At 34.9% G+C, this 13,473-nt stretch overlaps 1 protein-coding gene across 5 annotated transcripts in view; it reads right to left on the bottom strand.

Moving 5' to 3' along the window:
• The window catches only part of CDIN1 (CDAN1 interacting nuclease 1), a 124,015-nt gene that overhangs the window by 89,396 nt on the left and 21,146 nt on the right, over positions 1-13,473 (bottom strand). For 3 of the 5 annotated variants that reach the window (XM_038136828.1, XM_038136829.1, XM_038136830.1), the window contains 6 exons: positions 9,523-9,586; positions 8,792-8,880; positions 7,802-7,847; positions 6,881-6,945; positions 3,674-3,734; positions 648-720 (listed from right to left, as the gene is read on the bottom strand). In XM_038136828.1, coding sequence (XP_037992756.1) covers positions 648-720; positions 3,674-3,734; positions 6,881-6,945; positions 7,802-7,847; positions 8,792-8,808 — 262 coding nt within the window. In that variant the 5' untranslated portion in view covers positions 8,809-8,880; positions 9,523-9,586. Of the gene's footprint in view, positions 1-647; positions 721-3,673; positions 3,735-4,663; positions 4,754-6,880; positions 6,946-7,801; positions 7,848-8,791; positions 8,881-9,522; positions 9,587-13,473 lie in introns of those variants that run through there. The other 2 variants (XM_038136826.1, XM_038136831.1) reach the window with 2 other exon arrangements.

Genomic DNA, 13,473 nt, shown 5'->3' on the forward strand with positions numbered 1-13,473 from the left:
AGCTCTGAGAGCAATTACCCTGATATTCATGACTCACTTTGAATATCACATTGAATATTACTCATAAATCTTTTACGAGCACATCCCCAGAGCTCACTTAACAGCCGGTTTTAATCATGCAGTTGACATAGAGAAAATAACAAAATGTATTTTTTCAGTGGCAAATTAATTTAGGCTTGAACCTCCTCCTGTAGCTTTATTCTTTTCTTCCCTTTCATTCCATTTTTTTATTTTCTTGTACTGAGATCAGTTAAATGCACTTCTGTATATGCTAGCAACATTTCTGCAATGTTGCAAAATTAAAAGTGGCTTAGGTTTATTTTAGGAAATACTGTCAGTAATTACTGATTTCTAAAATACAGAATTTTAAAGATGAATATTTGGTATGAGCCCCATACCCTTTATTTTACTGGAGATACAGATATTCTGGAATTCTAAGAGAAAAAAGATTAATTAAAATAGTATTAAATTGTGGCTGCTCTTCTTACATACAGTTTAACGGTCATTAATGTTGAAGACATTAGGCTTAAAATGTTTTGTAGCATAGTGGGAATTATTTTTCTATCATAGTCAGAAGAAAAGAGGAAACAAAAATTATTTAAAAAATAATAAAATACAAAAGAAAAAAAAACAGCTAAGATACTTACGGATGGCTTGTTCTTTTTCTTGTAGAAATCTTTCCAACACAATACGAGCCATCAATGATGGGGCAAAGTCCACCTAAGCCCAACAAAAAAAGCCACCAGAATTTCAGGAGGTAAATGCATTTAGATGCACACTTGTCAGAACTGTACTATATTTGCAGATTAAAACTAACGAGCAAAATAGAGGAAACAGGATCTTTTTCCAATTATTGAACTCAACTATTTGCACCGAATGTGTGGCAGTAATCCACAGTACCAGTGAAAAACCAAATAAAGTAGTCAACACAAAATCCTGGTTATTATGTTTGTACATTTTGCATCTGAACCACCCTTTGTAAAAGATGACCGTGAAATCCCTTTTATAAGGTTATCCATCAAGGAAAAGAAGTGGAGATCCTTTTCTATGTATGAATCCTTGTTCATGTGGTACCCATCAATTGATACCACATATCCTTAGCATCAATATCTCTAGCAGATGTGTTGGGCTTGGTCAAAATTACTTCAGAGTTTATATTTTGATTTTTAACAAAGCTATTCCTTCATTTCAACTTTTTTTATATGTATGAAAAATGTATAACCTAGTTGCTCCTGAAACTACAATAGCTTTTGAGATACCATTAAAATTCTGCTTTAGTGAATCAGAATTTTAACTATGAGACAGGAAACCGTGATCACACATTGTCACAAATAATTTTTTGATATTTTTTTCAAGTTCACTGTTAGTGCAAAAATTTTATCCTGATTTAGTAACTACACAAAAAAGGTTACACCATTTGTGCATACATATTTTTCCAAGTATGTATGTACTTGGATGGCCTTAAATTCTCCAAGTAGAGAGAAATGCTTTCCATGGTGCTGCTTATTTCCAGTAACCCACATCAGAGCTGACACATGAAAAATGGTGAAATTACTGAAGGTAGTCCAGCCTGAATAAGGACTACCTTATTAGTTCAGGTACTTGCATCGCCCTAATTTTCATATTAATCATGTGTCCATCTTTCTTTGAAATAGGGCCATCATGCTTCATGTCAGAATTTAGCATGTAAGTAAAATTCATAGTGCTTCAAATCTCACTTGAAAATATTTGTATGAAGAAAACAGTGACTAATTTTATTGTTTCTAAGAAAAAAGTGATTTATTTTAGTCTTTTTGTACTACATATGCAATATGAACAGTTGACAAATTATTTCATTTAAAAAAAGAATTAGAAGTAGTTTTATAAACCCTCAAAAAACATCCCCAAAAAATAACAATATGGGGCTTTTCCTATTTAACAGAGCTGCTACATACTGTAATATAGCTATGTTATACATTTCTCATCAATTTTTACAGTTTCCACTGATTAAATATATATTGACTCATAAAGTATTACCATTACATCAATTGTCAGCAGATGCAAGAGTATGTCATTTAAATATTAACTATCATATAAAAATGGCAGCTTGATTGTTTGGAAGCAGTAATCTGGTGCTGGTTATTGCCACGTTTCCCTAATGCATTGGGTGGCAGTCACAAAATGCATTGCCTTTCTGATATACCTGCTACTACAAAACCAGAAACAAATAAGTTTTTTATGTATCTCCCCTTTCTCTTAGACTTAATTTTTATTTATTTCTGAACTGCAGATATCTTTGATCTGAATTGCAAAAATGCATTAGTGAAATATAAACAAAGATATGCTCACTGGAGTCAGAAATTACATGCATCGTCTCTAAATCAATGCGAAAAATATACAAAGAACTAGTAACAGATATATTACTCTGTGCTTGAAATATTTTTATGACAGTTCCCATATAATATGGGTGCAATACATCATCCATTGGGATGTTTACTTAAATTCTTAGTAAGACTGTACTTATTTATGTAAAGTACATTTTATCCTCAGTACTTTAAGATTTGTCTTTTCCAGAGATGGTAAGAAGCTACACATTACCACTAATACAAAATAAATTCTTGATTCTATGCTAACTGTATGATCAGGTTACACAGACACTTCACAGACCATTAAAACCTTCCAGTAATTGATAGGTAATCGCTCATTTGCTGGCTGCAGCAATGTACATGAGAGAAAAACCATTCTTTTTTACTAATGTAACATGTAGAACTTGCTGCTATTGCTACACTTAATGTTCACAGTACCATATCATTTTTAATGCAAACACTCATTTTCTACTTCCTTCTTACATTTTCTATTAAAATCCAACACAAAACAGCATATATTTCATTCTATCCCTTTGAGGATTGCATAAGCAGTTCCAGGAAGTATCAGCTATTGTACTGTCACTATTACAGTAAATAAATACTTTAGAGTTTAAAAAACAGGGATTTCATAAATTTCTTTTTTTCTAGGAAACTCCTTGCCACTTCTTCAAACTTTTTACCTCTTCTTTAATGTAGTGTTAAGATAGCAGTTTTTAATACAAATAACACCTTGCATAACAAGGCAAATTCATATTCTAGTTAATAAACAGCATCAATAAATTTGTCAAGACTTTAATGGCATCCATACAGAACTTTTCCTACACTGAAGAATTTATTCTGCTTAAGTGCTTTATCTTAAGCAGTTTTCATTAGCCATCCTCTAATCTGTATGAACAGAAATAAATGGAGTCAGGAAAATTATCTGTTTTAAGCCTTCCTATTACTAAGAAATAGTAATAACTTAGATGGGTTTTGCTATTAAAGGCAAGGAATCAAACTGATAGAACTCCATTCAATCAATGTGAGAATTTTTAGCAAGTTTACGCAATAAAGACCTGCAGTCTGTTGGAAATTTTCAGCAAAATACAAATTCAGGGTATCCTACACATTTGCCTTGAAGTAAAAGACTAATTACATGAACTGATTTATTAATAAATGTGGCTTTTTGTCTAATTATTTTAAGTACTAACAGACTGGGGAACCATTTTAAATGTCTAATGTGCCTTGAAACCATTTTTTTAGGTTAATTACATTTCTCACTAAAGTCACTGTAGATATGCCCCTCAGGTTTTACACCAGAAGATTAAAGAAAAAAGAAAGATCATTACCTCATTGGCCAGGTCCAGTAATACTGGGGCAGCTGCATTTTTCATCACCCCATTCAGGTACCTAGACAAGACAAAGCCAGATAATTTTGCAGTGGTAAGAAAAGACCAGTTTATATATGACAGCATCCCTTGTGAATCTTTTTCATTTGGGGGAAAATACCGCATTACAGAGTATTTAATGGAAAATCTTTTAAGAAGTAAGTATTTTAAGCAATCACTAACTCTCCAGGGTTGTCTCCTATTCTATTCATCTGCAAAATATATCCATCTCAATGAAGACACTGGTAAAAAACTGAATATATCAAGAAATTAAAAAAATGCGGCTTAATGGAACACAAATAAATTATATTTGTACTACTTAAAGACACATCACAGACAAATAAACTTCTATTATTCACAGTAAAGATTTTTGGTTCCACATGACCTTCAACTATGAAGGTGCACTGTATATCTTACCCAATTCACTAGTACGCACAAAAACATAAATTCTCAAATTCATTCCAGATTTTATCAACTGGGCAGTAATTTAAATACTAATGGCTTACTTTAGTGAAATCAGTCTAACAATTAATATTCTACAAAGAAAACAAGAAATGTTTTTGCCTCTCAGTGGCAAAGGCTTAATGTTTCTAGTTGTGAGGGTATTACAGAATGATGTTTCTGACCATCAATTCACACAATGTTGCTCTCCTCACTTCTGTTACTTTCACTACTTGATATTTACATTTCGATAAAACCCGAAACCTGTGTTCCGAAGCTGACGGGAAGAAGCTATAATATTGGAAGTCACTTTGTGCTTTGTAGCCATGTGGAAAAGAACAATAGCTACCAACATTTGAACCTGTTCGTTTATCCTATCTGTATTCACATAGCACATCATTACTGACATCATTAGAAGGCCACAGCCTTTGCAGCTCTATCATTATCTATCCATCAGAAGACACTCTTCTGTTCATTAGTTACAGACATTAAAATTCTTTATCATTTTACCTTTCTGTGGAATGGGTGGCACACCTTTATTAAAAACCTCTTCACATAAGATTTGACAGAGGGCTTTTTGCTTGCAAGTTATTCTGAAGCTTAATGAATTAAGGAAATGAAAAAAGCTTTTTGGTATAAACTATTTCAGTTCCACATTAAAAAAACCCCACAAAACATGTTTAAACATTGTAAATTTTTAACAGAAGAAAATGAGATATCATACACAAAATACATAACCAGGAAAATGTACTTGAGATTAAAGTTCTCAAACATGCATCTAGATGATCGAACAGCCACAATGAGAATGAAGTAAATTTCTGTCATATATTTCTAATGCTTCTGGCAACTCCAGTATAGACTAACAGGTCTCACATGCTGATGGCACTACAGTTTTGAAACCTGCTGATCCTTCTTGTACTTTGTGCTTGCCTAAGTTTCAGACTAGTAAGTCTCAGCCAAGTAGAAGAAACTACTCTACTCAACTATTTCACTCGCTCCTCACAGGGGCCACTGGAAATCTCTATCTTCAAAATCTGGTAGCTTCTGCCCTAAGAAAGCAATGACAGCACAATTATCTGCTTGTATGTTGGCAGAAATACTAAGGAGCGTAGAACCCAGTCTGGGGTTTAGAGCAGTAAAGTGGATGCCACAGAAGAGCAGAAGAGAAGACAGGTTTGTCATATTTATGCCTGAAGTATTTCCAAGTGGCTTCTATCTCAAGTTGTCTGCTTCTGTAGCCTCCTAAACATACTACACAGTAAATCTATTAAAACAGGACTGAAATGAGTTTTTTAGCTATTGACCAGAACATCTCTGATTTTAAAACATGTGCATTTTACTCAGCCATGTTAATACACTTGCAAAATGACATACTCAGAAACAGCATAAAGAATGATCTTCCCTACCACTACCACACAGCTTCATACATAATGCATTAGTTATGTACTGCTATCATACTTCAGACTACAGAAGAAGACAGGAGACCAAATCCTCCTACCTGATGTGAGACAAACTCAATCATACCTACAACCCTACTGACACCAATACAACTGTTGCTTTGCATAAAACAAAATCTTGTCCTGTGTTTCAGGCTGAAACTAGTGATTTACACATACTCTAAGAAAAGGGTTACCTATGCAGCAGTTACAATTACTACAGGCCACTTCACTGAAACTGTGCTAGTGAAAAATAATTAAAAGTAGTACTGTATATGCATGTTAGCAGTACAACAAAATTTTAAGCCAATATTCTTCCTAAACAAAATCAACCCTAGGAGAAGTGTGAAGTGATCCAGTGCAAATTTTATAAAACAATGCAACTACTAAAAAACTGAAATCAAACACCCAAACTAGTACACTTCACACTAGATACTTTCAACCAGTGTCTGATATAATCAGGCTGGGGTTAAGTTTTAAATACATGACTCTGGCAGAAGCACATTTAATTGTTTACAAATGAAGGCTCTTTGTTTATTTTCTTGATTCATACAGATTAGTATTAAGCATGAATATCATACATCACAAGTATGAATTCACTTGCCATGCATGCTGTTCAGATATGTCAGTCTACAAAGTAATATTTTAATTGCATATCTTTACCTGTTATCACTATGCCCCAATTATGTCACTGGAATACTTTTAGTAAAGCCTATGGAACTAACAGAAAAACTACAAGGTGTAGCAAGCACAGTTTATTAGCTTAAGATGCAAACAATTGTAAAATGACATAAAGGTTTTCATCCTCCCTTAAAAACTATTTCTGACACTTCTGTTGATAAAACAGGAGTGATCTAAAAATTAGTGCTTTAACTGGCAATACATGAATATGTAACTTTTTGTAATGTAACACAAATGTTGTTTTAAATAAGCAACTGTAACAGAACAAGCTCTCTTGCTGTAAGGAAGTCATCAAAATCAGTCTTGACACAGAAATCCTAAAAATTACAAACTATAGGTAATACATAATAAATGCCATCAAATACATTGGAAAAAGTATTTTCTTATCCTGACTTAGAGCCAGGGAAGTAAACTCTTTCTTAATCAGAATGACCAAATCCTGAAAAATTTCTGTATTTCCAGTGAAAAATATTTTTAGGTGAACCATTCTGTATTCCCAAATTCTTAATTTATTGTTATAGAAAATTAGCTTCATAAGCTAATTTACTCACAACTGCTGTAAAAACCTGTAGCTATGATGAGAGTCTTAACTGGGGTGGGGAGGTCATACCTTTGGTAGTAAGTTTCAACAGCTTCAGCAGTGTGATGCTTGGCATGTGTTCTTTTGATTTGTTTCTGGGAAAATGAAAAAAAAAGGACTTTTACAAAGGTGTCATAGATCAAAACACAGAAATCATGACTACACAAACATGCGATCCTTGGCTACACTTTTGATAGATGTGAACCATGCTTTTAGATTCCATACAGAAATGACATTCAATCTACCTATTGAATTGAACGTCTTCAGACTGTACTGCAATGTACCATATGTAAAAGCCAGTAAGGTCACAATAATTGAATCTAAATAAGTTTACTGAAGGCTGCTGAGGGCAAAGAAAAACTTGTTCTCTCTTTCAACCTTTGTATTAATTTTCCCTCAATTCAATTCCATCTAAGTCGGGTGCACTCTAGTTTTACAATTCAATTGGCATTTTTAACCAGGAAGAACATTGCTTAAAAACAACTTATTTGAAAAACTACAAAAAGTAATTCCATAGAGACTTGCCACTTGACTGACACCTGTCATCTCATGATAAATGACTCCATTTTCTGCCTCTCTTGCCTTCTGCCACTCCGGCAATGGTCATTTATCATCATCTCTGTCAGCAATGGAAAGCAGCACTGACAGTGCAAGTCAGCAAACATTTAGCACATGGAACCACGCAACACAGGGAAATTATTATTGTCAGAATAATAATGGTTTAGCATAATTTATTACAGGTCCACCAAATAAGCAAAGGCTAGATGTTATTAGACAGATGGATGGGTAGGCTTGGCAGCCATCCACTGAGACTCAGGCGGTGCTTGATGTGGAAAAAGGAACATCCTCCAAACCAATCAGAAAGCTGGCAGTTCAATTACAAAGAAATAAAGGGACATTCATCATTCAATTAGGCACCTGTCAACCCTCACAAAGGAGAAAACTTCTAACCTGGTACTCCTGGGAGAAGATGCTCAGCAGAGTGGACTGCGATTGACTGGAACAAATAAAAGAAGGACAAAGTTAATTACTGGAGTGCACTGCAAAGAAACAAAAGAGAAGGGAGCTTCAAAGGTAGGCCTGCTGCCCTGTAATCTAACAGAACATGAAAACAAGTGTGGAAAAGTTGTTCCAGATGAACACCTCAGACAAAGGCTTCCTGCTGCTAGGTCAAGGAGAGAGCGTATGAAGGAGGGAAGGAAAATATAGCAAGAATTTCAAATCAAACTAGCATATTGTTTGGTTGATTCAACTTCAGAACCAAAAGTCTTACCAGGAGCAAGTAGTGAAGCTAAAAGGTGAGAGGGAAAAAAAGGAAATAAAAGCAAAATTTCCATTAAAAATTGATGGAGTTAAATTCCATCAGCTATTGGGAACACGCCGCTTGTTCACTGGCAACATATTGAAATTCATTTTGTTAGCAGCAAGGGAACTTCTTCAGTAGCTGTCTCATATTCAGGTTAAAAACTTCCCCCTCTGTCAGAAGTAGCATATGGGACCAGTGGAACATTCCCACTGAAACTGATGTGCTTTGAAAATGGAAACTTTCACAGCAGGAAGCCAAGATTCCCCGGAGTCGGTCATTTCCAAAAGCTGCCATAAGCTTCATTCATCTAAGGCTACACTCAATGTCGAACACCTGGCAATGAAGCAACCTGGAAAGCATTCTTCCCAAGTGGGAATTTTTCTCTCTGAATTGTTAACATTTAGAAAAGAGACAAGATTTTTTTCCCTCTGAAAGGCAATCAATACCACACCGCTACTGTTTTCAATTGTCCTCTGTGGATATATCTACCTCATCACATCCTGAATACTACTAATTACTCCTGATATATTTTTCTACTGCATGCAACTTGAACAAATTATAGTCTCAATAAATCGAGTTTTATGGTACAGCAAAGCATTATGAATAATTAACATTTTTTCCTTCCATGAACTTACCTACTAAGGCACAGCATAGGTAGTTCAAAGATTCCACAATGTTTAAAGTCTCACTCTTCTGTCAGATTTCTTGTATGTGAATTTAATACCTGTATCATATCATAATTACATTAAAAATACATATAGTCTCCAAATGTAAATGACCCTTCTCCTTCCAACTGTCACACTTCAGAAACACTAATTTAAAATAAGGAAGTCCTACTCTCATTTTCAAAAGGGAACACTGAGGCACAAAACAACTAAATGGTTGGATCAGAATTAGACAATATGTATATGCAGCATGGTATAAAGTTACCTCTAAAGCAAGCGGCTGAAGAATCAGGAACAAAGTGACTAGATTAATGCGGCACTGTATAAAGAACTTACAAGTATGTCTTATCCATAGCTGCACTTCCAGGCTTTTTGCCACAACTCTGTATTTCGGGCCTGTCTGCTCAGCGCAACATCTGCATGACAGCAGTAAGCCGAGCCTTGATCTTTGGTATTTTACACATGGGACTGTTCACCCTGAGTACTCACTGAGACTGAATGTTAAAACTGTAGAAAAACGATAGCAACAGAAACTGACTAACATATAGATTTATTAAATTAATAGATTAGAGAAAAAATAAGTTCAATACAGTAAATAATTTAAATTTTTATAAAGTTCCTATTCAACTCAAATAAACAGCATTTAAATAATAAATATTTATTTAAATATATATGTGACACAGAGGCTAGGAGTTACATACCACAAAGCCCCTCCAAAAGGTGCACAATCCAATTAGGACAACGTGCAACGTGCACATGTAATCACTAGAAGGTGAATAAAGGAAAGAAATTAAGATTATATACTTACACAGGCTATCCACATATAGAAAGCTAAGATATTTCAGGCTGATTTAAAAATAACATCAACCCTGCAGGCTATAAATAAGTTGGATACATATGGCCCTCTAATGGCTCACCATATAACTATTATTACCTATTGGATTTACATGGTCATAATGGTAGAACTGAATTTAGAGATAGATGTGGGAAAAATCCCAGAACAGATCAGGACAGCATTTGACTACACCTCTGGTTTGAGTTCTCCTCCACTGACATAGCAATTTTTGTGGTTTTAGGCTATTCCTGGTATGTTAACTGTACTTATACTACCATTATCCTATTATACCCTGACACTGACATATCAAAAAACCCTAAGACCATTATCCATCCCTCCCTTTACACTCCACCTTTAATGGCAGACTTGGAAATGCTAGGTTAATGACCTTGACAACTTTCAAGGTCTTCTCAAAACTAAATGTTTCCCTTATTCTTCCATTTTATCTGTCTCCTTGGTGTCCTTGGACTTTGACCTACTTCAATTTAGTTCAACACTCCTCTCCTATACTTCCAAGTGTTCAGATAATTTAGGACTTAGCATTAATACTGAAAAAATTCATTCCAATAACAGTGCAGATTGGATATATACTGGACTGAAGTACAGAAACTTTATCACTGGGGTGAAGAGAATTATTTCAAATACCATTCAAATAATTACAAGCCTTACTACTGGATGATCTTTCCCTTTCTCCAGGAGAAGTGGATTTGTATCTTCGCATGCCTGCTTCCATGCTTCTTTCCGTTAACATCGTTCCTGTCTTAAACACTAAAACCACTCATCTGCCACTCGGTGTTTCCTTGCTACAATTTCATTGAGACAACTTCCTGGCAAATGAAGTAGCTCCTCAAAACACAGATGGAGCATCTATTGCAAGATCCCACTGAGTGAAAACTGAAACATCATGGTTTCAGGAAGCACTGAAAAAGACACTACTATGTACTTGGAGAGGGAAGAGAAGTCACGAACATGAATTTGAATAGCAAAACAGCATGATCACAACTGCTGATACTGACAGCAGAAATCTACCATAGAAGTTATTACTTCTAGAGGAACAGCTAAATTCCCAGGGCTCCATCCATCCTCTGGTACTTCTACACAAGATTTCAAAGCAACAAATGAACAGACAAATGCATTTACTGCTGAGCTATCCAGGAAAACAAACCTAACCCTGAAAGAGTTTTTTATTCAAAATAACATTTGAGTACTGCATTATTGCCTTTCATGGAATAAACCATATAGTAGGCCTTGTAGCTTACTTGAGGACTAGGAATATAGATGTTTGTGACAAGCAGATACTTTTGTTGAGAAACAACTGTAGAGCCAAGGTACGTAATTGCTGATTTTCTCAAATAAACAAAAACAAACAAACAAACAAACAAAACCCCAGAAGTCAATGAAGTACTACCTCATTTAAACATTTAATAATCTAATCTAATAATCCGTTATCTGTCTTGTAGAACTAAGTATATTGTCCAGGGAAATAAGCAAATTTTTCCTCTTAAGTTCTGTAGTGACAACTTTCATGGAAAAATTTTCTTCTGAAATTCCAGACAGTAATGAATCTAACTCCCAGAGCTCTGTTTAAAGCATCCAGCCTCACTCTTTAGATATCCTCTTTTACTTGTATACTGGCATCCACAATGATGCCAATTTGCCTTTTGTTAATCATTGTTGATGTCAGTGGCATACTTCCATCTGAATGCTTGATGCATTTCATGCTCTTGTCAATATGTAAGTGGATTTGAGCAGAAAACTGAAATCTAAAGTTAGCTGAAAATGCCCATTTTTTAAAGATAAAATTACTTCTATTTTATAAAATGAAGTGTAAGTTCTATGTTCCAAGTGATATAAAGATATAAAAATTTGTTTGCCATAAAAAAGTATTACAGTTATTAAAGTTATTTATAATCACAAATCCACCATTTAAAATGGGACGCCCAAGACAGTCCAGAAAAAGGGATAAGAGAAATGATCTCTAAGAACTTAGATATCAGTCAAGCTAGAAAGAAAACTGCAAGTTTGGTGCTGGGAAAAGAATAGCCCTTTGGTCAATTACTACATAAGAATAAAATTTAAACCATTCTCTTCTAATGAATCTCAGAATTTGAAGATGAGGAATGCTATAATCGCTGGAGAGTGTTTCAGAAATATTCTGGTTTGCAATGAGTTCTCATATATAAAGTAGTAACAGATAAGTTAGTACTTCATATAAGCAGTTTACTGCTCTGTAGCTAGAGAAGATACAAAACTTTGGCTAAGAAACAGCTAGTAATGATGAAAGCAATTCAATTGTATCAGATCATCACCTCAACAAAACAGAATTGCAGATGCAACCAAGATTTGGAGTGCTGTCTAGTTTACTTAATTCAGCCTCACAAGGAGAAAATCCAGGCATAGCAAATGTTATGCAAATAATATACCATCAGCCCTTGCAAATCATTACTTCTTTACAGTTAATATGAAGCTTACAGCTTTTACTTTATTTTCTGAGATTACTGAAAACATGGAGTTGTAGGTGCAAACCAAGATTCCACTTGTTTCATGTTTTATGTTTTAGAACGAGTTTCCTCTCTCTCACTTCTAACTCCACAGATGTTGCCTAAAGTAGAAAGAGTAAAAATCAGTTTTACATTTAATGTATTTTATCATGGAATAAAGGAAGAGTATCTAGAGAGATTTCACACAAGTGGAGACAAGAAGGGGGAAAGAATAGTCCATAAGACAAATATGTTATATATAAACAGAATAGCTTCATTGTTTCCTTTTCACAAAATTGAATATTCCACCCTAATAAAACGATAAATATATTGGTTAAAAAACCGAGTGGAGGGGCAGGAGATGTGTTTCCAAAATTCAGAAGCTGTTACATGAGAAATCCCAAAGCTGCAGTGTCAAACCTTCTCTCTGAAGAACATACAGTGCCACTTAGCCATAGCAGGAATTCAGTAAGGGGGGAAATTGTTTCTTCCACAGTCTCTAGTGAGCATGCAGTCCTACTCATATCTTTCATTATATGAAAGTTCTAAAGTAGTAGCAAAAGTCTCTCTTTTTTTTTTTTTTTAACTGGAAAAGAACATCCCCTTTCCACATATAGTAAGTTTAAAACTACTTTTACTGGTACAATATTGAGCATTAAAATAAAAGTAATAGGGCTAGAACTGTGTGGTGCTGCCATGCCAGATTTAAAATCTAAGTGAGGAAAGAGATATAAATCCAAAACATTTACAAGACTAGTGGTGAAAGGGGAATTCTCCTCACATCTATCCTGAAGTTTCAGAGCATGTGTCTAAAACATATTTTTCTTGTTACATTATTAAATACATGAAAGAAATCCAAGCAGCCAAATTCTCATCTTCCATACTGCAAGTGATTTGGAACAGGGACTCCTAAAGGAAGCAATGTTTATACTGCTTATCACATGCTAACCAGTCCACCCTAATTTGTAAAAACTGTCAGTAATGGATTTCAAATAGATTTAGCAGTATTGTTTCAAATGCCTAACATGCACAGAGGCATACAGCCTCAGTGGGTTCCAAGAACTGCAGGACATGGGCAGCAAGCACCACAGTTACACCTGTAAATGACCCAATGCCAGTCTGATGGTCAACTTCCCACCTGAGAGGAGGTGACAACTTGTGGATTCTCACAATTTCTTCCATGTGTCAGGATTGTACAGACAACAAAAAGGTTTCTTAGCAGTCTGAGTAATTCCACAAGAGTTTCCAGGAAGGCTCAGGAATACCAATGGCCTAGCCAGAGCTTGTTAGGCTTATATGTCTGAAGAGCATGGAACAAAGGAGGCACACTGACCTCT

This window comes from Motacilla alba, chromosome 5 (assembly GCF_015832195.1).
Source record: "Motacilla alba alba isolate MOTALB_02 chromosome 5, Motacilla_alba_V1.0_pri, whole genome shotgun sequence".
Taxonomy (NCBI): domain Eukaryota; kingdom Metazoa; phylum Chordata; class Aves; order Passeriformes; family Motacillidae; genus Motacilla; species Motacilla alba.